Here is a 23,273-nt window from a genome sequence, read left to right as displayed (position 1 = left end):
TCGGATCCTGAAGTAAAGCCTTTTAGATTGTTTCGTAGCTCGGAATCCACTAATCGACGATCGATTAGCACTTGTCCCCGGATGAAAGAACGTGTAAAGAACGTTATTAAGTTCAGTGGGTTGCTTCGAGAGATTTTCGAATGTTTTCTTGCCGATTAACTCCCATTTGACAGAGGTGCGGATACTGCATGATTTGGTCGACGTGATACTGGACGAAGAGGGATCAGCAGATCCAATTGAAGAAGCGGGGGGTGAGCCTTGTCTTGCTCATTTCGCCCATGGGAAAGTCAGTATTGAACGCTTGCTGAAGAATAAAGTGCTAGATTTGGGTGGCAGGTTTGCACAAGCGTCTTCAAGTTTCTGTCGTGCCTGCTTGAATTTCTTCTCCATGTTTCTTAGCTCGTCGATAATCATGGCTGCGATACGCTCGCTGTCAAACCTCAGCACACCCTCTTCCTCCTTGTTCACGCATCAGCCGCAGGCCTCCTCTGGATAGAACAATTGGCACTGCCAGTTAACAATGTGTAATAGTACGTCGACTTATGCCTCGTCTGATATTGTTACGGCTCCCTTTTAACGCGCGGTTCAGAGAGGTACCAACTATCCTACATTGACTTGCTTCGCAGTGTCACTTATTTTGTCAGCCAACTGTGGAATATTGACGCCAGCGGTCCCAAATAGTCGAAATACCCCTGGCTTTCAGGCTTTCAGCTGTGCGCTTGATGCCCGCGGTTAGAGTGCGCCTCCCCTCAGAGGAGTCGATAAAAGAAGCGCCGAAACCCAGGGCCGTCTTGGCTTGGCTTCTCATTCACTACCTACTCAAAACCTACCGTCGACGTGGTAATGTCCTAGACAGTCAAACCAGTCCGTCACCTCATCATTATGCGAGCCAATCTACGATCTTCCGAAAATGATGAGGAGGAAGATACCGAGGTCTTGGACACCTTCAAGACCATGACCATACAGCGGGAAAACAGGACGCGCCTCCAAAATCAACCCGGCAACAGCTCGTCGGAAATGCGAGGCATCACGCCAGACTTCCTGGACCTGCTATCTCTAATATACGCCATTTGTCAAAGTTATGAGGGCGGTCTCCTCCCTATGCAGCAGTTCCATCGAACCTGGGAATCTCAGGAAAATGCGGGAAACAGCTGTATTGCCACCAGTCGTTTTATCTCATCACCAATTCCTTCAACCACCAACCGCGCCAAAACTGAGCTGTCTCAGCAGAGAGTGGCTGTTAAGAGGACGAAAAAGACACTCTATAAGGAGGGGCCTGAGACAGGTCTGATTTCCCCCTCCGGTCTTTCATTAGCGAGCTTCACATTCGATCGCATCCACCTTTGCGGACCCACTCAAACATAGTCGACCTGAAAGTAATTGCATGGGACTTCGAGGACGATGATGAAGATAGGCCAACGCCACTTCTCGTCGAGGAGTTTGCCACAGGCAGATCTCAGGAAACATTTCGGGACACCGAGAACCTGATTAGCATGCCGTTCAAAGCCAAGGTCAGCCTTTGCAGGGATGTTGCTGAAGGTATTGCTGCCCTTCACGCTTGCGGAATTGCCCACGGCGATATCAAAGCAGGAAATATCTTGCTCCTTCCAAGTGAACCACAGGATGGTCTTTTTACAGCAAAACTCACCGACTTTGGGTACTCTGTCTTTCACTTTGAAGAACAGCCTGTGCTCCCCTCTTGGACACGAGACTGGTCAGCCCCTTAAGCTGACCCAGATGCCTCCTTCAGCCAACAGATCAAGAACTTTGAAGACATCAAGGCGACCGATGTTTATTCATATGGCCTTGTAGCAGTTTCTGGTATTCTAGGCAGCTCACTGTAACGAGGCAGGTTTGAAGAGTTTCAAGACCTAGCCGCCATCTCGAATATGAAGCAGAACGACTGCCTTCTCACCCGTGCTCTTCAAGTAGTCATAACGGAAGACCGAACTCAACCGGACTCGGACCTCGACTTGAGTCTTACCAGGAACCTTTTAGGACTTAGTCTCGTGAATGATCGTACTCTCCGCAACATAAATGGCTGTGTAGCCATATTAGAGGATTACGAGAGGTCGTTGGATGCTTCGGGATTTCAGAAAGCCCGGCCATGGAAAAAGCTGCCTCTTTCGCCTATCAGGCGACCTTCTTCAACACCATCCGTGAGTTCTCCTTCTTAGATTTTGATCTATAGCAGATCTCCATCGTGGCAACATGCCAGAAGTCTGTTTAGAGCGCACGCAACTAACTAGCTTTTAGGTGTTGGTAGGATATGAAACTCTTCGTGGTTGTGGTCATGCGGTCAAAACAAAGATTGTGTCAGAACTGAAAAAGGCAGCCACAAACCCTCTGGACCACCGGCATGCTGCATCTGCCTGCGAGCTCTTTATTTGCTATTTCGATGGATTCTGGGTTGATAGGGATTGGAACATCTCTCGTCGATGGCTTACCCACGCAGCGATGCATGGCCTTGTCGTCGCTCAAGCATATTTCCTCCGTCCACAGGCCGCGATGGGGGCCGATCCTTTTCAGTCATTGTCACCTTTTCACGGCATCAACAGCGAGGCGACATCCAGATCAACGATTACTGCATGGCTTAAAGATGCTATTTCTTTGGGACATGTTGACGTCATGGCAGACCTGAAGCAGCATCGGCACGATTCATCAAGAGGTTCAGTCACCGTCGGCAGCTTACTCAACAAAGTGGCACGCCGAACGAATGACAGTGTCGAGGGTATTTCCCTTTCGAATCAATTTATTGAAGCCGCCTCGCTGGGTAACTTGCAGAAAATACGAACTTTTGCCTCAGACCTGGAGCCAAAATTTTTCAACGCCGTTGACAAGGCTGGTAATAGCGCTACTATCCAGGCAGCAAAGTCTGATCATTTTGAGGTTCTTGATTATCTTTTGAAGCTTCCGAGCCTCAACGTCGCTCACTGCAACCATGATGACCAGTCAGTACTGCATTACACTTTGACCTTTAAGAAGGAGCAACTCCAGCGGCTCGTTCCACTCATGGTTGAAAGAGGTGCTGATGTGTTCCGAGAATGGCAGTTGGCAACATTTTCAGTGGAAAGCGCACCGTTTTCGCTGCCGATCAGGTGTTGTTCGGTGCTGAATGAAGTCATTCACAGGAGACCAGATATCGTTGAGTTGCTTCTGAAGGCAAGCCACTCGCTCAATAGGAATTCCATGTGCAGGATATGCGAACGGGGTTCCAGATTTCGCAAAATACTTGGGATCGCAGTTGCACTATAAGATCACACCTCTATCGGAATCCTTCAAGCTCATTTGGAACAATACGACAGTAGATTTCCACGCGCAGAAGGTGTGACATTCCGATGGCTCAAAGAATCAGTAGCCTTCCACGTTCTACCGTTGAGCGCTGTGTTTTTTCGTAGACTCGACCTTCCTGGATCACTCTTGCGGGCGGTTCACCACGGCCCTACACATGAGGAGGCACAGCAAAAGAATCTTGACTTTGTTATATCTAAGAGCGGTCCCGATCCCAATATTCTTCACAAAATTATTTGCAGCAGCGTTGAGAATGGTGCAACAGACGCTCTCCGGTATATATGCGCCGCTCATTCTCAATTTGCACGGACTTCAAAGCTTTGGACTCATGCGTTGGAAAAGAACTTTCATAACAACCCGCTTTTCACGAGTATTCGCTCAGGGTATAATCTAGCGTTCAGAATTCTCGTAGAGGATAATCCTCAGTTTATCAACCGCCTGGGAACTGGTGAGCGCTGCCAAAGGCGCGAATGTTGCAGGCGTAAGTCGCAACATCAATATGTCACACTTGTTGCTGTCAGTGGCAGTCACGGCATCATACCGCGACCAATTTTTCGTGTATGTACTGTACTTGTCCTGTTTCAGGGATTCTTTAGCTGATCTTAGACATATAGAAAGTATCTCGTTGAACATTGTTCAGATGAACAAATATTGGCCCCGTCGAATGAATTTGATGAGAAGATTAGCGGCCAGCCGTCTGCTGTTATGAGCCAGGGAATCCTTACACTCTCGTCAACAGCATGTGAATTTCTTGTTACACAATACCCTTCTTTAAGCAGTCAGTTGGTTCCGCAGTTACCACCTGATCAGCGTTTGAAAACATCATCAGCTTATCCAGCAGTCATGGAAGCTCCTGTGCTCTCAGAGGATGCAATCTCGCCCTTTGAGCCGATGTTACTGCGATGTTACTTCCCGAATACATCTTATTCATAGGATCTAGAGACCATATTTGCCTGCTCCAGAGGCTAAGAGTCAACATCAGCCAAACACCACTCAGTCAGAAGGCGCAGCGGCCAAATCATCTCGATCCCGGACTCTTGAACTCTAACGACATTGAACTCGGGCTACAGACAACACCCAGGGCCCGAAACCAGAAACTGAGCACCGTTGGGTGGAAATCTTCGCCACTGTCTCAATCGGAGCTCCATTGGCTTCTTCTGGGTTTGATTGCCAACGGCAGATATGAACGGCTGTCGCTCTGGGACCTGGCCGAGTCACAAACTCGGCCAACATCAGCCAATGCAGACATCGACTTGATGTATCATATTAGGTTGGCAGTCCGATATGGAAACATCGGGGCGCTAAAGAGACTTCTCAAGCTTTACCGGGTTCAGCAATATCCAGTTTGGCAGCTTGGAAAAGCAGCATCGTGTCGCCACTCGACCTCGCACTCTTCACCGATGCTAACAAACATTTCGGCATGTTCCCAATATCACGCTCTACATCACTGCTTTTCAAAACTGCAAATGAAAACTCGGTACAGCAGGTTGTCGAGCTTCTACGAGCGTATGGGCTTGAAACCCCGTCCCCACATTGGCGGATTCTGGGAATTCTACCCTCGGACTCTCAAGGCCGATGGTTTTTTATGTTCCTTTACACCATTGTTCATCTTGGGGTGATAACGGCTATGCTCGTTCCTCTTGTCTGTTCAAAGCTCGTGACCGTACCAGAGATAACAGTCTTTCCCCTGGTCAGCTACCTTTTGGACATGTTCGTCATCGGCCCATTCTTCATTAACTTGTTTTTATCAAACGTGGTGAGCTATTCGTCATTGGGATGTTTTGATTCGAGAGCATTTGGTCGCAGGTACCAGAGGTCTGGCTGGTCGTCGATGGCAATCGTTGCTGTTTGGGGCATGGTCATTTACGGCTTTGGATTCTTTTATTTTATATGGACACCAGGGGACAAGGTCTTCATGATAATCATGGGACTCTTCTATGAGTCATGGCTACCTTTCATAGCAAATTTTGCAGTGTTGGGCTTGGTTGGAGTCTACCGAGTACTGAGAGACAGGAGGGCAAAGGCGAGAAATGCGGCCGCTAGACTGACAGAGCAACCTCCTGTCAAGCTCTTGGTCGGAAACTGAGAGTTAGAGGGCAAACTTACACAAGCATTAGTGAGCAAAGAAGACACAAGTACCTCTTCACCTCAACCAACGCTCTCGCTCTTCCCGGTGCCTTCCAAATCAGCCGTATACCAAGTGTCCTGGCCATGGAATCGACGTGCCACTTTGGGCGTTTCCATCTATAAGTCTAACTGGGCATTCAAACAATAGATGGCCCCCCTTTGCTCTAAACCTTCGGCCGAAAGAGAACTCTGCTTGTCGGAGGTCCATTTCTGAGGTGCAGTCACCAGTTCCCAGCTTTCGGCCGAGCCACTCAAATCAACCGAAGCCGAATATCTTTATAAAAGCACACATTACCGTCTACTTTACTTGAAGCAATGGACTAGGTTTGTTCTTTCAAAAGCCGCCATGGTCAAAATCGCTATTGCAGGTGCAACCGGCAGTATGTTCTTCAGTCTATCCCATCCACCCTCTACTGCAGGCTAATCATCAACCAACAGACGTCGCCCAAGAGGTGACCGAAGCCCTCGTCGCCACTGGAAAGCACAAGCTCCTCCTCTTGACAAGAACTGACACAGCGGAACTTTCTTCCAACAACGCCTTTCCCAACATCACATGGATCACAACGGACTATGGCGACTTGGATGGACTGTCCGAGACTCTCCAAGGAGTTGACACTGTCCTATCCTTCATCGTCACCCACTCAGACCCGGGGAACACTGCTCAGAAGAATCTTATCAATGCCTCGGTCCGTGCCGGAGTTAAACGTTTTGCGCCCAGCGAGTGGGCAACGTGAGCTTTCACCCTCTTCGAACAGAGTCGTCGGGTATTTACAACCTAGTTGCAGGTCCAGCTTCGAGCATCTCCCGTGGTATGCCGGCAAGGCAGAGATCCGAGAGTATCTCGCCGAGCTAAACAAAGACAAGAAGGCAAGTCAACTCAGTGCTACACACCTCAGTCAGCTGTTGATGATGATCTGGCATCTAGGTGCTCGAGTACACCTTCTTCCAACCAGGGCAGTTCACAGACTACCTCTGCTACCCCTACAAGTCCTCCAAGCACATTCACCCGTTCCAAACCCAGATCGACTTTCACGCCCGCCGAGCTATCATTTTGGAGGACAGTGAGGACGCGCGAATCACCTGGACTACAGCCAAGGACCTTGCAAATGTCGTCGCCAAGGCTGTTGAGCACGAGGGCGAGTGGCCTGTTGTTGGCGGTATTAGAGGAGACGAAGTAACCATTGGTGAGATTATCGCGCTTGGTGAGAAGATTCGGGGTACGTCCTCCTCATATGGTTGTCTTCTATGACTAATTGGTGCTAATGATGGAACAGGGGATCCCTTCATCGTCGAGAAGCTCAAAGCAGAAGACATCAAAGCCGGGATTGTCAAGAGCTCTTGGTTGCCTGTGGTTGACCACCCCTCTCTTTCTCCAGCAGCAGTTGAGGCTATGGCAAAGGGCTTCCTTTCTGGAATGCTTCTGGGTATCTCTGCTGGAGTGCTGAAAGTCTCGAATGAGTGGAATCGGTTGCTTCCAGATTACGAGTTCACTAGGGCCGAGGAGTTTTTGACTGAGGTCTGGGAAAGCAAGCCGTAGCTCACCCAAGTATTGCTCTTAGACATGTGGACGGTGTGGTTATGCTCGGTTACAACTTCGGTGCTTGCGCCGAGCTTCGGCCGAAATGGGAGAGCTCGGGCGAATGATTTTCAGGGTCGGCTTTCCCCTACGCTCAACACCACAACAACGCAATCCAGTACATCTTTTCAGTCGAAGTCTGTAACATATACTTCTCCCTTCATAATCCCTTTACATCAAGCTGGTTGGCTCGCAAATTCTGTATCTGAGCGTTCGACATGATCAACAGAACCTCCGAACCATCGTATATCAGCGATCTCGAGCCCCCAAGAAAAAAGCTCAGAGTTCGAAAAGGCACAAAGAGCTGCTGGGAGTGCAAGCGCAGGAAGGTACGATGCATATTTTCGGTAGAAACAAACTCTGTTTGTGATGCATGTGAACGACGACGGTCAACATGCCTCAGCCAGGAGTTTCCTGATGTTGTTACACAGCACATCAATGGCGACACTGAGGGCCGTCTCGGTCGAGTCGAGTCTCTGGTTGAGAACCTGGCCAGAAAGATCGACTCCCTGAATAGTGCTCAGAGGGATACCGAGGACAGAACACCGGACCTTCAACAGCCACCACTTCCCAGCAATCCGGAGTCTGAAGACAATCGGCAGACAGCAGAGCTCAGAAGAATCGCAACTGAACTTCTGGAGGCATGGCCTGACAAGAGTGTCTTGGATCAGATATCGGAGCTTCCTCTCCAAACCTCGTTCATGGAGCTCCTGTTCAAAGTCGGTGGCATCTTGTCACCTAACCCCTCAGCGTCGAGCAAGCCGTCGTTGGTGGATACAATGCAAAAGCCGCCTCCTGGAGCACATCCGGTTCTAATAGCTCGCAAGGCTGTACTTCTGGGTCTGCTTCTCCAAGATGTACCAGCATCCTGCGTCAAACCGTTGGAAAACCACGCCATTGGATACCGCGATGTAATGTCTCGAGCGGTGGAGAGAACCATCAGCATGGTGACAAGTAACGATCAGCTCACTGACTCAATAGAGGGCATCGAGTGCATCATGATGGAAAGTATGTATCACGACAGAGCTGGAAATCTACGAAGATCATGGAGTACAACTCGCCGGGCCATGACGATGGCACAGTTGATGGGACTTCACCGCGGCAAACAAGCGAAAACATGCCTCAACACATTGTCATCCAACACAGAGGCCAATATCGATCCTGAGTACCTTTGGTCCCGAATAGTGCAATCCGACCGCTACCTCTCGCTCGTGCTTGGACTTCCACAGGGCTCATCTGACAACTCTTTCGCAACACCAAAAGTGTTGGAGAAATGCACCCCAGCCGAGCAATTGCGGAGGCTTCACTGCGTTGCCGCCGGATACATCCTACAGAGAAACGACATCAACGATATCTCCGCAACGCGGGAGATTGACGACCTGCTCCAAAAAGCATCAGCTTTTATGCCACCTCGGTGGTGGCTTACCCCTGACTTTGCGCCTCGCACTGCCGAGGACGATCTTGAGGCTCCGGACAAGACGCTTCGTCTCATGAGCCAGGCAGTTCACTACCACCTCCTGGCACAGCTTCATCTTCCCTATTTGCTTAGACCCGCCTCCGACCTGAGCTGTAACTACAGCAGGATTACTGCCGTTACCGCAAGCCGAGAAGTCATCACACGCTTCCTGACTTTTCGCAAAGGTAATCCAGTCAGCTCGTATTGCCATGGAATCGATTTTCTGGCTTTCATTGCCAGCACGGCAATGTGTATTGCCCACCTGGATTCACATAGACAAAAAGTTCAGCGAGTGCTGGGTTTTGATGCCTTGGACTTCCTAGCACATCAACGACAGGGTGATCGCGGTATGTTGGAGGCGACACTGGAAGCCATGGAGCGCATGTCTGTGGATGGTGAAGACGCTATAGCGAAGAGAATAGCGATTTTGTTGCGGCATCTACTCTTCATCGAGTCAGAAGCCGCTGCTGGAGTAGTATGCAGCTATCGCTCGCAATCAGAACAGCAAGCTGAGGAGGCTGAAGAGCTGGGGTGTGGTGGAACGACAACCGATGGTGACAACATCCTAAGAATTCATATTCCCTACTTGGGAGGGATAGTGATTCGACGAGGTTCCGACATGCCTGAAGGACTAGCATGTGCGTTTGGAGAAGACGGCCAACCTTTTGAACTAGGTTCCGTTGAGAGCTGGGGCTTGCAAGGCGTGGATACCGCATTCTTTGACAATCTTCTTCGAGGGGCGGGTGAGTCTGAATCTGCTGTGTTTGAACAGCCATAGTGCTTCGACAAGATTCAGGAAGGCTCTTGTGATCGGTGCAGAGTTTAGGGAGGCCGGGCAATATGGCAGCTGCTTCTGAATAAGCTTCAACTATCTCGCGGCAATGCCTCAACTGACCTTTTCGACCCAAAGGCGGTCAGTAAGCCAGTCCAATCACCCAGTAGACCCAAACCAATGGCTAGTCAGTTGGATAGCGCACATCGACCATCGAATGACAGCCCCAGCGTGGACAACTCTCCGGCCAGCAGTGTTGACCATCACCACCCCACCAAAGAAAATGGCAGGATGAAGTCCACCGTGATCTCGAAAGCGCGCAACGCGTCTCTCTATCCCAGCTCGGGTGGGAGGTAAGACATGTGTGACTGCGCGCCAGCCTTCGCGAAGAAGTGGCCGTGGCATGGTGATATAACCCGGGTGCCATCCCTCATCCCACCAGGTTTCTGCATCGGCACAAAGCAGACAGTCAATCACACATCTACACACTTACTTACATTGTGATCAAATTTCGAAACAATCACCTCCTATCAACTCGGAAAAGCGAACTCGCAAGATGACCTCCATCAACGACATCCAAGAAAAGACCCACCCGGAGCCGAGCGTCTCGCATTCCGGACCCAGCCCAGAGCTCAAGAAGGCCACTCCCACCCTCCGGCCGTCGGCGCTCTTCCGGAATCCGTTCTCTTACAAGTCAATGGCCGTGGAATCAAGCCCGGGAAAGCTTCCGGCTTTCCTCATGATCACAACTCTCCTCTGCCTCGCCACTTTGGGAGCCGCCTCCCCTCTTATCAATCCCGAGGAGCAGCGTCCTGCCGAGGTTCCTCATATTGCCCCTGATCACCCTGCCTATCACCCGGCAGTTTCTCAACCCCATCACGAGTCTGGAGAGGAAGGAGAGCATCAGCCTGAGCAACCCGCCCATCACATCTCCTTCCCTCGACCACGCCGCGAATTTAGAGAGAAAGAACACCACCCATCCTACGAGGAGCACCGGCCGGAGGGCCAACACCATGCCGAGGAACACCAGCCAGAGGGACAGTATCCTCCCGAGCAATCCCATACCGAGGAACCCCACCACCCGAAAGGGGACCACCTTGAAGTGAGCCGCCTGGAGGAGAACCACGCCGAGGAACACTGCCCCGAGGGATTCCACCCAGAAGTCCACATCCGCTCCTCCCTCCTTGAACCCCCCGCCCCCCTCCCAGCAGGCGCCTACACCCCCAGCACCCCCTGCCCACCCAGCCTCGAAGGCCAATGGAACTGCATGCTCACCTCCTGGCAGCGCTGCGGCTCAGGGATCTGGTCCGCCGTGATGCCCACCGCAAAGGGGACACAATGCGCTCCTGGAGGGATCGCCCATGAGCTCAAGACCGTCCTTGCTCCCGACTACCCTCCTTCTGCCAAACCCAACCCTGACCAGCCACAACTGCCTGGGCCTCAGGGGAATACTGGTGGGTGGGCGCAGGGTTTGCCGCCTAGATACAGCGAGGGCGGTAGACTTGGTGTGTCGATAGGGTTGGCGATTGCGGGGGTGGTGGTGGTGGTTGTGGCTGGGTTGACGTAAGGGGGAGGTTGAAGGGCGGGTTGGGGTTATGAGCTATGATGAACTGGAATGACGAGGACGATAAGGACATTGAGGACGGATTGATGAGATGGAACAAATGAGAGACGAAGTAACTAGCATAGCATTCTGAATTGAATTGACTGTTTCCCACAACAGATGTTCCAGTGAAGATGGGTGCATCGTTATCGTTGACAAAAAGAAGAAGAAGGGGAGCTGCTGCTGTCTAAGTGGACGGGCTTCTCGCCAACTGCTACCACCCGCCCGCCACCCGAAGCGCGGCGCGACACGTCTTATCTAGAAGCTTGCCGCCTCGCCTCTCAGCACTTCCACTACCACCATCACGACCACCACACCGCACCAACCCCATTCCCCCAACCCGACAACCCCCCAATCCACCTCGAAACCGAAGAAATAATGGACTACCAAAACCGCGCCGGCTCCAAATTCGGCGGCGGCGGCGTAGCCTCCCACTCAGCCACCAACGCCGACCGCCGCGAGCGCCTCCGCAAGCTCGCCCTCGAGCAAATCGACCTCGACAAGGACCCCTACATCTTCAAGAACCATCTCGGCTCCTTCGAATGCCGCCTCTGCCTGACGGTCCACCAGAACGACGGCTCTTACCTCGCCCACACCCAAGGCAAAAAGCACCAGACCAACCTCGCCCGCCGCGCCGCCAGGGAACAAAAAGAGGGCAAAGGGGAAATCGATCCCACTACCGGCTTACCTGTCGGAGTCGTCGGCGCCGGCTTTGCTGCCTTGGGTCTTGGTGCTGGTGGGCCGAGGAAGAATGTTGTCAAGATTGGGAGGCCGGGGTACAAAATCACAAAGGTCAGAGATCCGATCACGAGACAGCAGGGCTTGCTGTTTCAGCTGCAGTATCCGGATATCGGGGTGGGAGTTACGCCCAAGTGGCAGGTCATGAGTGCCTTTACGCAGAGGGTGGAGGAGCCGGATAGGAATTTTCAGTATCTTCTTGTCGCGGCGGAACCGTACGAAACCTGCGGGTTCAAGATTCCTGCCAGGGAGCTGGACAAGAGGGAGGACGGGAGGCAGTTTGAGTTTTGGGATCCGGATAGCAAGGAGTATTGGGTGCAGATCATGTTTATGACGGAGAGAGAGGAGAGGTTCAATGCCGCGCCGGGCTTGACGGGGAGGCGGTAGAGAGACGATGCGGAGGAAGTATGGATTCGAAAATAAGCGGCGTATCATGGCGAAAATCGACTGTTTGAAAGCCAGCAAAGGATGAGGGCACACAGACGAAGCAGTGGCAGTCCAGGAGGTTGAGAGAAATAAGCAAGACACCAATTTGAGCAAGCTGTAAGGCCTCAAGAAACCACACGCCTCGTCGTTCTCTAGGCTAACACACCGCAAAGGGGATATTAGCGGACTGTGTTCCAGGCGCGTACCGAGTCAATGATAGATACCCTTCATAATGAGACTGCAATTCATGGACAATTCGACTTGGTACATTCATCACTGCCAAGGGCTTGCCTGCACAGGCAATGGGATTGCTCAGCTACAGACATCCATCTCTCCGAGATGATCCCATGACAGCTGTCTGTACCATGCCTACATCCCCCCTCTCAAACCCCCCAGCTTGCGTAGATATGCAACTATGTACACAACAATAAACAGACATGCAGTTCAGAGCGTACATCAGAGCCAACAAGTCTCACTTTCCTCTTTTTTCGATGACCACAAAAGCAAGGCAAACCCAACCTCCTCTTTTTTTTTTCCCCCATCGGGTTAACTGATTGTAGATTTGCATCACCAACTAAAGCTCTTCTTCTCTGCCAGCAATAATTATGCCCTACCTCAGAATACGCTTTCCCAACTAGACACCAGAATTCCCCAATCACCGGAAGTTGTTATCGAACCGCTTGAACGTGTATCCAATGAATGGTAAGCTCATCTCTGGGCTTTCCTCCTGCTGTTGGCTGGCCGCGGCGCCTCTAGCGGCCTGGGCAGCCTTGATCAACGTGGCGTTGTCGGTCTGGTCGATCTCGTCCGTGGGGAAATAGGTGGTATCAATGTTGGAGGTGAGGCGGGGCTCGAAAGGCGCCCTAATCCTGCGCAAGCTCTCAAACTCAACACCATAGAAGAAGGGGTGACGCTTGATCTCATCAGACCCACCACGGCCCAGACGGTTCTCGGTGTTGCAGATCAAGCTACGGAGTGTGTTAGCAATGTACCAGACATGAATTCAGCCAATCTAACATGCCTTCTGATCAGGTTCTCAGCATCAGGCTTGAGCTGAATGTCGTCGGGGAAGTACAGCGACTGTCTCCAGTTGACAATCTTGCGGTATGTGTCATGACTATCCTCGGCACAGAAAGGGGGCCACCCAACCAAGCACTCGAACATGATGGTACCTAGGGACCACCAATCGCAGTCGAAAGAGTAACCGTTACCCGTGAAGATTTCAGGGGCAATGTAATCGGGAGTACCAACAGTGGAGTACGCCATCAGTCTCCTCGACCGCCTCCAGTCATTGATCTGGGAGCGGTTGCTGACCGTCAAGTTAATCTGGTCAATGGCAATCGAGTTTCTGTTGTCGCGAGGCTTGTTGGACTTGCCCGTCAGAAGCTGCGCATAGTAGTTGTTGTCGTGGAGCTTGTGGAAACCAGTCGATAGACCGAAATCCGTCAGCTTGACGTGACCACCCCTGTCGAGGAGTATGTTGTCTGGCTTGATATCTCTGAAGCATCTGTCAGTATCCAAACGCCGTTACGACTCCAGCAAAAAGAACACACCTGTGAATGAAGCCTAACTTATGGACAGCCTCAATAGCCAACACAATCTCGGCAATGTAGAACCGTGTGATATCCTCGGAAAAGATTTCGTACTTGATCAACATGGTCATAAGATCGCCACCGGGCAAGAACTCCATGAGCATGTAGAGGAAGTTGGCATCTTGAAAGGTCGTGTAGAGCTTGACGACCCAGGGACTGTCTGATTCGGCAAGAATATCACGCTCGGCGCGAACGTGCGCAAGCTGGTCCTTCTTGAACATTTCCGTCTTGATCAAGCTCTTCATGGCATAAACCTTGCCGTCCGACTTCTTCTGAACCAGCTTCACCTCACCGAAAGCACCCTTGCCGATAATCTTGATGGTGTTATAGTTCTCGGGCTTGTCCTTGGTTCGGAGGAAGCGGAGGTACTGGCCCTCCTTTCTGCCTCCAGTCGCCCATATGGATTCCCGGCGGCGTGGATCCGTGGTCTCGTTCAGCTTCTGTTCCATCTCGCTTTGTCTGCACCGACGTGATTAGCTTCATCCACCCGTCTCACTCAGCACACTGCCTACCTTTGGTTCCGCTCACGAGCCCGCTTGACACTGTCCTTGAAGAAATCCGAGGCCAATTGGGAGCACTTCTTCTGGTTGTTGTTGGCATTGGGGCCGTATTTGTCCGGGTTCCGCTCGGGGGCGGGGGCAAACTCGAGCCCAGAGTTCTGCGAAGGCATCGGGGGCGCGTTCAAGTAGCTGCCGTAGCCAGGCTGCTGGCCCTGGCTGTTAGCCGTACGGGGGCGCTGTCCTGGAGAAGGGCCACGGGCACTGTAGTTCTGCGGTCTGCCGGCACCGCCTAGGTTCTGGTGGGCAAATTGATGGGCCAGTCCAGCGTTGGGATCGTTACTAGAGCCAGGAGTAGTTGAGCGGGCCTGTCCATAACCTGGTCTAGGAGAGTTGTAGTTCTGGACCTGGGAAGCAAGATGGGAAGGGTAGTGAGGGGCATACTGGTTAGGATTGTAGTAGTTGTTAGAAGCATAGCCTTGCGGGTAACCTTGCTGGGCCTGCTGGGGGGTCGGCGTCTGACCAGAGGGGCCGGTTGGGAAGACGGGCTGGGGGAAGGTGGAGGGAGTGGTGGGATACTGCGTGCGATCGGAGGCGGCGAGGCGATCGGTGTTGTTGTTGTTGTTATTGTTCCCGAAGTTCAGGTAGAGACGGTTACCTTGGTTATCCATCGTGGCGGCGCGTGTGTGTTGTCAAGATGTCGTGATGGATGGATAGTAAGGGTTCGGGTTCGGCGATCGAAGATAGGGGGCGCACCCAACTCGGCAGGGTTGCTCTGCTCGCTCTGGCTTGCTGGCGGTAGACTCTGGCAGATCAACTGCTAGTTCCTAGAGACTGTCGACAGGAAGGTGCCGGATGGTGTTTTCGCAAAAAGGGGTCGCAGATGAAAAGGGAGCTTTGCTTTTTCTCGGGACAAGACAAAGGGTCGGGTCGAGCGGTGGCACTCTGGCGCTGGGGGGAGGTTACCGTGCGAGAGGAAACGGGAGTGGACTCGGATCACTGGGCGGTCGCTCGAGTGGTGGGGCAGACAGGGTGCAACACTAGCGTTGGGGATGGTCTCTTGTCGAGCTGTTTCCAGACGTGGCAACCATCTGGAAGACAGATGATGAAAGCTGTTGATGTTGTTGTTGTGCCAGCAGAGTCACCTTGTTTATGTAGGTATGGATGTCGGTGAGGTTAGGCCAAGCTCAAGACTCGACCGTTGAGAAACACGGGATGTAAAATAATTGTGTACCGCTGTGCCTCACAATAAATTATTTGGCAGGCTGGCCCTGAGGAAGGCGCCAAAGAGGGGTATCAGACGCTAGGACACTGGACACTGGATTCTGGCAGGGACTCCGACTCTTGGAGGGGATATGTGAAGTTGGATGAATGACTGGATCAACAGCTCCGACGATTCTTCATCACTGCTGCGTTTACTTCCCCCTTCTGGCGCTACACAGCATATCACACGGCTGGCATCGTGCAATCAGAGCTCCCTCTGTGTGGCCTGGCGGGCAGTTGAAGCTCTGAAGAAGTGGGGTTGGTGATCCTCCATCTGGGCTTTCAGGGGCTCGCCTCACAGAGCCCCTGATGCGTTTACAATTCGGGTTTCGAAACAATGCTCACCCATCAGTCTGCTGCCCCGATGCTCGCCAAGCAATGCTTTGCTAGGCCATGTGCATTTTCCCGGAAAGCCCTGCAGCCTCGGGGCTTACCGACAAAGAGGTTCGATATTGGGCAGTTATTTAGGGACTTTGAACAGACAGTTGGAGAGTTTCCTCCGGGCCGCACCGCCGATCCGCTTTTGAGTACTCCGTAGTAGTTAACTTACACAGGATCTGTATCGACAGAATAAACCAAAACTGTCCACGAGCAGGAAAGAAACTGTTTGAAAGGAGAATCGAAGATAGCCATGTTTGGACGATATTGACAAATAAAGTCGGTTCCGGAGAATACAATGCAATATTCAAAATGTAGCAGGGCCTCGGTGTCCTTGGGTTGGTCCTTGGCTTGGACCTCGATGAGCTCACATATGGTGGCCCGTGCACAAAGGCAGGCTTATCGCGATAAGAAAGCATCTGGAAATTTGACTCCAGTGAGGGACCGATATCGTCAGCGAGCACCTCAGTATCGTGCTGACGGAATCCACAGCCGGCTTCGACAGTGTCCTTCTTGCCAGTTTCAAGTTGTTGAGACTGCTTGGTTTCTTGTCCAACTGAAAAGCCCACTGGAGGCAGCGTCAAGGCCAATGCGCTCATAGTGCTTCTGAATATATACCACCACAAAGCTTCCACACATGGCAGAACCAACACCACCAGCGCAGCCGTCGGCGGCTGAGGTGGCCGAGAAAGTATGGAATATCTCCACTCTAGACGGTAATGCAAGATCACACAACTGACAATTCCCACGTTTCAGGCTGCCAAAGCTCCCGAAAGAAACCGGGCCCTCCGCATGCTGGGCCTCCCCGCCCTCCCAAAGAAGCTCCCTTCCCGAAACTGGATGATCTTCTGGACCCTTTCCACCGCCATAACTGCCGGCATCATCTACGACAAACGCGAGAAGAAACGGGCCATCGCGAAATGGAGACACGCCGTCGAGCACCTCGCCAAGGAGCCCCTGCCTAGCCACAATGCCCTCTCCGAGCTCCGCAAGATCACCATCTATCTCTCCGCTCCCCCCGGCGACGGCCTCCGCACCGCCCAAGACCACTACACTGAGTACGTCAAGCCCATCCTCGCCGCCTCCGGCCTCGACTGGGAGTTTGTCCAAGGTCGACGAGACGGCGACGTCCGCGCCTACACTGCCGAGAAGATCCGCCGCCACCGCAGGCAAGTCGACTCCGGCGAGGTTGAGCCCGAGCTCCCTGACGAGCCCACAAAGGAGGAAATCATCGCTGCTCACCGCAAGATCCGCGGGATTAAAGACTACGACGGTATCAAGGGCGACATCGTCATTGGCAGGCACACATGGAAGGAATACCTCAGAGGATTACACGAAGGCTGGCTCGGTCCCTTAACCGCCCCTCCACTCCCCATCCCAGAGCCACTCCCCACAGCCGAATCCGACAGCGAGAAGTCAGAAGAGGACAAGAAGAAGGAAGAGGAGGAAAAGAAGAAAGAGGAGGAATCCAAACCCAAGCGACCGCCTCAACCCCGTCCCTACAACACACCAGCCGATTACCCCTCCTCCCCCCTCCCATCTTCCATCCCCAATGAATTCTCCCCCGTCGCTCCGGTGAGGGAACCTCACCTGTTAGGCTTCCTCTCCACGCCAACCCGTCTGTACCGTTTCTTCAACCGCCGGCACCTCGCCGATGAAATCGGCCGTGATGTCGCCGCAGTCTGCCTGGCTCACTACCGCCATTTCTCTGAACAATCGGGAGAGGATCAGAAATACGAGCAAGAAGAGGTGTTGGCCTTTGAGGAGAAGGACTGGATCAAATCTCTCTGGAAAGAGGCTGGGGATGAACCTGAGCATGTCAAGGAGCGGGAAAAGGCTGGTATCACAGAGGTTGTCAGGGCCAGGCCGCTTGTTCTGGACCCTAGAATCGCCGAGCGGATGAGGAGGTTCGAGTTGTCAAAGGAGGATGTGGAGAGGGTGGCCAAGATTGTGGTACCTGAGGAGGAGATTGAGGGTTGGACAAAGGGGAAGTTTAGGCAGTTGTATCGATGGGGAAAGGGGAAGGTTATGGGAGAGGAAAAGAGGAGTAATGTTGAGGATGTGGACTAATGTTTGATGACCAGACTCAATGCTGGAGGGAGGACGTATTGTACCTAGCGTGTAACATTAGCTTTTGTGGGGAGTTGTGTATACTATGGTGCTGTGGCGATACATACCTGATGGGGAAAACGGCTATAGATTTGAGGAGGATGTTATTTGGAAGGCAAGACAGGACAGACAGCATTTGGGCGGCGGTTGGGGGGGCCTTTGGGTTGTTTGGCTTTGGTTGGTGTTGGTGTTATTGCGATGTTAAACCCCCTTCAATGCTACAAGATACGTACAGCACCACTTCTTCTCCCGATTGTATTCCAGTTATCCATTGATACTGAAACGTGGTGCTGCTTAATTTAGGCAGGGCCAACTTAGTGTCGTGTATGGCAACGAGCTGGGGCTCTTGTGTGTCTGTTTTTGGGTTTTGTAGCGCCATGGCACATGGCACATGGGGCTGCTGTCCGTCAGTGTGATGTTGCGAAGACCCCAGATCGTGTCATCCCCAACCGCCGATGTAGGCGTACGCAGAGCTGAGTCTTGAGAAACCTCAAATTGACCTCTCACTCATTGCTATCAGAGCCATAATCCACCAGACCACCAGCCGCCTTCTTGGCCGAAACCGCTGGCGCTTCTGCTGGTTTTGGAACTGAAGCAGCTGCTGCAGCCTTGCCCACCACCACCTCTGTCGCCTTCTTATCGCCACCAGAGCCACCACCCACCAAACCACCACTCGGCTTCCCTGCCGGCGACCCTTCAGTATCATCCATCTTCTCCTCCCTCTTGACCTTCTTGACCAACAACCTCCTCCCCTCCGCCCTCCGCTTCCTCCTCCTCCCCCCCTCCCCCCCAAAATCCCACCCCTCCACCTCCACCTCCTCCTCCTCACTCTCCCCCTTCTCCCTAGAAGATTTGATCTCCCTAAACGCCCTCAACCCCTCCTCCTCCTCCCTCCTCCTCCTTTCCTCCTCCTCCCTCCTCCGGCGCTCAACCTCATCCAGAAAATCAATCTCGTCCTCATCCAAAGCCCTAAACTGATTCTTCAGCTTGCTCTTCTCCTCAAACTCGGCCTGCTTGGCCGCTTTGTTCGCCTGGAGAACCTCGTACAGGCTCTTCTCCCCTCCCTCCTGCGCTTGCTTCGCCTGGAGGATCCGTCTCTGGCGGTCGGATTCCAGCTGCTGGGTGACTTCTGCCCATTCCTTTGACTTTTGGCTCACGGGTGGTGGCTGCTGCTGTTGGGAGTCGGATGGGCCGGCGTGTTCGGTGGTGGCTTCGCCCGTGGTGGCGTCTATTGAGCCGGCTGAGACGAAGCGGGAGGACATGATGGAGGGTGAAGTTGCGGTGAGAAAAAGATGAAGTTAGTATGGATTGGGATGTAATGTTAAACAACTGAATTGAAAACAACAGCAGCTTCCAGAAACTATAAAAAGGCAATGTGATGTTACAAGTTGAATGGAGTCCAAGTCAACACATGTCGTTGAAATAAGTTGGGTGACAGCTGCTGCCGGCTGGTCGAACACTCACCAAAAAAAACAACAACAACAACAACACACCACACTCACACACAAGACAATCACAATTGCATAACGAACAGATAGTGCACATAATTTTGCTTCTTATTTATTTTTTATCTTAGGTGGTGCTGGCAGAATATCCCAGGAGCTCGCAACATCTTCGCTGCCACACTGCCTGGGGAACGCCGAGGAAAAAATCTCAATCCCTCACGTTATTGCCTCTCCGATCATTACCGTCGAGCCCACGACCCCATGACCATCATCTGGCTTGCCAGACCACCCATTTTGTTGTTAGACCTTGCTGATCGCAAAGTCGCCGTCAGCCTGTCTGGCCTGACATTCCATTCTCTCCCAGATCCCATTTCCCCTCGTTTCCCTCAAACCCTCATCAAGTCGTTGTGTTTGGGAATCGCCGAACCAAATAACCTACCCCGTCATCAAGAGAAAATTCCACTGTGACAAGAAAAAAGAAGAGCCAAAAGAAATTACACAACACCAAGCGCATACTCCCCCCGATTGTTCCCCGGGCCATTCTGCTCTACCTTGAAATGCCAGTAAAAAGCCCCCAACACCCCTCTAGAAGCCACCGTCGATGAAACCAAACATGTCCTGGGATAACAAGCCAGCGGCATTGTGAACCATACTGCTGAGAGCCTGTTCCCATCCGTGTCCAAGTGATCAACAACACCACTTGAGCCCGTAACTGGCCAAAGAATAATAATAAACACAATGCAAGAGAAAATAAAAATAGGCAAAGAAAAGCAGCAAAGACCCCCCATTTTGATCGCTTTGAAAAACACATGCTCATGACCACACGGTGAGCCCAACTTTTTGAACCTCTTGAACCAATTCCGCAAACACGAAAAAACCGAAAAAAACCAACAAAGACACCACGAAAAAGCAGAATATATGTACCATGCCCCACAAAACTTTTTGACAAGGAAAAAAAAAGCCCCCGTCTGATTTGGGCGCCGTGTCATTTGAACGTATGACTGAAAAAGCCCAGGGGTATGTTGCTCTAAACGAAAAGCGTTCCGCCGGGTTTTGATAAAGCTAGGAAACAAAGACCAGCGCGATCAGACCCTCCAAACGGGCGGGATATTAGAAGGGCGGCGCTCGATGCGGCCGACTCAGTTCATCTGATAACGAACGGGCCACACACGCACGGTGCATTGCGGCCTTGAACATGTGCCAAGCAAGCAAGGTCTGTCGATTGCCGTCGTCGGCGCGGCGCAAGGTGCTGGTCGGCCGAGTCGATTCTATAACCGGTTTCGAAAGAAAAGTGAAAATAAAAATCCGCAAACGCCGCTGTATGAAATAGTGAACCGTATACCGAAGAGGAAAGTCATTAGAAAAGGATGACTGGCGGCAAGAGAATCTTGGGACACCGGCGAATAGCAAAGTTGATGGACCGTGTCACATCGCCTTGGGGGTATCCTAATCGTTCCGCCTCGTCATCGCTCCGGGTATCTGAATGCAATATATCGATTCTTTAATGTGCCGAAAAAAAGGAAACCATGTCCAGCAGACGATGCAGTGGAATAAGTGGCGCAGCGTAAACGCCTTTTTCATCTGTAAAACTGGCTGCCAACGGCATCACCAGCTTGACTTCATGCGCTCGCTCATGTGCGCATTGGGGTGTGAATACAATCGCTTAGCCAGCGACAGGCTGGCCATAGCTATGAGCGAAGAAATAGGAGGGCTGCTTGTGAACCGAAACGCAGCTGCTGCAGGTGCAGTCGGGGCCGGGGTGTTCCCAAATGTTGTGGCTGTAAAAGCCGCCATAATTGCCGGCATTGCGGGTGTTCTGCCCAGTGTGGCGGTATCCGCTGTAAGCGGGTGCGGGTTGCTGATAGTGCCTCGAGGTGTTGGAGCCACCGACAATGGCGCGGTCAAACCACTCAGCGTAGTGCGAGTTGCAAGAAGTAGCCGAGTTGGTATACTCGGGAGTGCCGTAGCCAGAATCGGGAGGCGTCAAGGGAGCAGTAGGCTGAGGCCACGCCATATAACCCCACGAGGCTTGCTCGTGTCTATAGGCCGGAGGGGTAGCCTGGCCACGCTTCATGCTCGACAGGCGCTCATACTCGGCAACTTGCTGCTGATGCCAAGAGGAATACACGTGCTGGTTGCGGGCACGGGAAACGTCGGTATCGATGGGGGTGACGAGAGCAGCAAGACGCTCGCGGCTGGCCTGGTGTTGCTGGCGCTTCTTGGTCTCCTTCCACTCGGTCCAATTGTCGAGCCAGGCATTGTAGTCTTTGCTCTCGTCCAGATTGACGTAGAGAACCCAGCCGATGGCAGCCAACCACTCGTATTCCAGAGTGTTCAAATCGCGAACTGGGATGCCACTGACCTCCGACCAAGACTTGTTCTGGAAAGTGTTGTCATCAAGAAACTTGCTTCCGAGAAGAAGAGCGATTGTCAGGAGACCCCAAATCTCGCCCTCGTTCTGGACTGCACCAGCGGGCATCATGTTGATGCGCTTGGCGAGGTAGTTGAGACCGAGCAGAATGGTAGTCCGGGGAAGACGAGTCGAAGACAGTATCCCCGAGACGTACTTCCGGAAAGCCGGGTTCACCGTGTTCCGTGGCATCACCACGCGGGTGGCCATCTCGGAAACATAGTCGGCCATGAGCTCGACATCGTAGTCGAGAACAGCGCAAACGCCTCCAGGCATGTTGATAGAATGAGTCAAGATCGGAGGGTGGAGAGTGTAGATCTGAGTTGGCGAACTGCCTCGAGCAGCTGGACTAAGGCGGGCTAGGCGCTCTATTTCCAGAGCACGAAGTGTCGTAGGTGATCTCGAAGGGAGAGGTGCGATCGAGATCTACTGAGCTTTCTGAGCCATAGAGTGTAGGTCTTATCCTCTGCAGTGATGAGTTGGTGTCGATCAGCGACTTGGTTGCCTTGCGAATTCGCGATGGCAAGCAAAGGCTCAAATGAAAGCCTGTCGAAACGTGGAAAAGGCTAGGATCGAAAGGAAAAGGGAATGTCGAAGCACTGCGTCGAATTAAAAGGTCAGTCCGACACCCCCAGCAAAAAAAAAAAGCAGCAACTGGCAAAGGCGAAAGACGTTTCCGGGTCCTCTCGAGAGTTTTGTTCCCAGGCAGCGGGCAGATGGGTGGTAGATCGGTGGCGTGTGCTGATGACACTACGGCCCGGTGCGGGTGGCCGAGGCCAACGTTGAACTGGAGACCAAAACAAGAGAGGATGGGCGGACAGGGCGCGTGGTGGTGGTCGTTGGTCGAAACTCAAGACGCCTCTTCCGACAGCTAGGGTCCGGCGACCAACGTCTTAAAGAACAAGGTACTGACCTAAAGGAAAAAAGTGATGGCACCACGCGATCCGCACTGGTGTTGAAGTGACGGGTATCCTCCAAAAGAGTTGCTGTTGTGCTGGTGGGCGAAACAACAACACACACACACCCAAGGCCGAAAAAACCGCTCGCTGAGGAGGCGCTGTTTTCCCGGATTCCGTTCGAGACAACGAAGGCCAACAGCACCCGAATCCTGTCGTGACAACAACAACAAAGAACAACACAAAACTGAATTTGGTCGTTCGTCGGTCGGTCGGTCGATGCTTGGCGGATTCTGCGATGGTCGAGGGGGGGAATGGAGGAGAGCACGGCGTGGTGTTGGGGGAGGTGAGAAGTGGGAGGAGGGACCTGGAGATAGAAGGGGAGAAAAAAAAAAGAGTGCTGGGCCGAGTGATGCCGCTGGGATTTGGGAGCTAGCGAAGCGGAGCAGCGGGTGGGTTCACTGGGAGCACGCTGGCTGGCTGATGGGGCAAGGAAGACTTCTGTTAGTGACCCACCGCCGGGTGGCCTGGGCGCAGGCTTGGAGGAAAAAAGTCACCTCTCCAAAATCATTCCCGTCATTGGTCACGACCCAACTCTCCTGATGATTCTATGATTCTGTGCCTCTACAACCCTATCAGCAACCTTATTGACGAGAAGTCATAGACAATGGACAATAGTAGACACCTGCTATTG

At 52.5% G+C, this 23,273-nt stretch overlaps 9 protein-coding genes across 9 annotated transcripts; 5 read left to right on the top strand and 4 right to left on the bottom strand.

The window, feature by feature from the left end:
• Window positions 1–5,691: 5,691 nt before the first annotated feature.
• QC762_609060 (uncharacterized protein) lies at window positions 5,692–6,955 on the top strand (the record flags this gene model as incomplete). The annotated part of the gene is made up of 5 exons (XM_062892583.1): window positions 5,692–5,798; window positions 5,857–6,148; window positions 6,204–6,343; window positions 6,372–6,635; window positions 6,693–6,955. The coding sequence occupies exons 1-5, from the start codon at window positions 5,765–5,767 to the stop codon at window positions 6,953–6,955; spliced, it is 993 nt and encodes a 330-aa protein (XP_062741179.1). The 5' UTR covers window positions 5,692–5,764.
• Window positions 6,956–7,212: 257 nt separating this feature from the next.
• On the top strand, window positions 7,213–9,228 carry QC762_609050 (uncharacterized protein; the record flags this gene model as incomplete). The annotated part of the gene is made up of 1 exon (XM_062892582.1): window positions 7,213–9,228. One exon carries the CDS (start codon window positions 7,213–7,215, stop codon window positions 9,226–9,228), a length of 2,016 nt encoding a protein of 671 aa, XP_062741178.1.
• A 550-nt stretch (window positions 9,229–9,778) lies between these two features.
• On the top strand, window positions 9,779–10,789 carry QC762_609045 (uncharacterized protein; the record flags this gene model as incomplete). Its single annotated transcript, XM_062892581.1, has 1 exon — window positions 9,779–10,789. One exon carries the CDS (start codon window positions 9,779–9,781, stop codon window positions 10,787–10,789), a length of 1,011 nt encoding a protein of 336 aa, XP_062741177.1.
• Window positions 10,790–11,203: 414 nt separating this feature from the next.
• Window positions 11,204–11,950, top strand: sap62 (CWF complex protein sap62; the record flags this gene model as incomplete). The annotated part of the gene is made up of 1 exon (XM_062892580.1): window positions 11,204–11,950. The coding sequence occupies one exon, from the start codon at window positions 11,204–11,206 to the stop codon at window positions 11,948–11,950; it is 747 nt and encodes a 248-aa protein (XP_062741176.1).
• A 1,549-nt stretch (window positions 11,951–13,499) lies between these two features.
• Window positions 13,500–14,749, bottom strand: CBK1 (Serine/threonine-protein kinase; the record flags this gene model as incomplete). The annotated part of the gene is made up of 3 exons (XM_062892579.1): window positions 13,500–14,040; window positions 14,094–14,420; window positions 14,523–14,749. The coding sequence occupies 3 exons, from the start codon at window positions 14,747–14,749 to the stop codon at window positions 13,500–13,502; spliced, it is 1,095 nt and encodes a 364-aa protein (XP_062741175.1).
• A 1,353-nt stretch (window positions 14,750–16,102) lies between these two features.
• TIM54 (mitochondrial import inner membrane translocase subunit tim54) lies at window positions 16,103–18,061 on the top strand. The gene is made up of 2 exons (XM_062884199.1): window positions 16,103–16,410; window positions 16,476–18,061. The coding sequence occupies exons 1-2, from the start codon at window positions 16,357–16,359 to the stop codon at window positions 17,787–17,789; spliced, it is 1,368 nt and encodes a 455-aa protein (XP_062741173.1). The 5' UTR covers window positions 16,103–16,356; the 3' UTR covers window positions 17,790–18,061.
• On the bottom strand, window positions 17,313–17,964 carry QC762_0100550 (uncharacterized protein; the record flags this gene model as incomplete). Its single annotated transcript, XM_062884200.1, has 2 exons — window positions 17,313–17,601; window positions 17,897–17,964. The coding sequence occupies 2 exons, from the start codon at window positions 17,962–17,964 to the stop codon at window positions 17,313–17,315; spliced, it is 357 nt and encodes a 118-aa protein (XP_062741174.1).
• A 206-nt stretch (window positions 18,062–18,267) lies between the features above and the next one.
• QC762_609010 (uncharacterized protein) lies at window positions 18,268–19,090 on the bottom strand (the record flags this gene model as incomplete). The annotated part of the gene is made up of 2 exons (XM_062892578.1): window positions 18,268–18,301; window positions 18,336–19,090. The coding sequence occupies 2 exons, from the start codon at window positions 19,088–19,090 to the stop codon at window positions 18,268–18,270; spliced, it is 789 nt and encodes a 262-aa protein (XP_062741172.1).
• Window positions 19,091–20,936: 1,846 nt separating this feature from the next.
• CLG1 (cyclin-like protein) lies at window positions 20,937–21,959 on the bottom strand (the record flags this gene model as incomplete). Its single annotated transcript, XM_062892577.1, has 1 exon — window positions 20,937–21,959. One exon carries the CDS (start codon window positions 21,957–21,959, stop codon window positions 20,937–20,939), a length of 1,023 nt encoding a protein of 340 aa, XP_062741171.1.
• Between the last annotated feature and the right edge of the window lie 1,314 nt (window positions 21,960–23,273).

Source organism: Podospora pseudocomata, chromosome 6, assembly GCF_035222375.1.
Source record: "Podospora pseudocomata strain CBS 415.72m chromosome 6, whole genome shotgun sequence".
Classification (NCBI taxonomy): Eukaryota; Fungi; Ascomycota; class Sordariomycetes; order Sordariales; family Podosporaceae; genus Podospora; species Podospora pseudocomata.
Note: the sequence above shows the minus strand (reverse complement) of the source record. Positions and strands in the feature narration are given on the sequence as shown.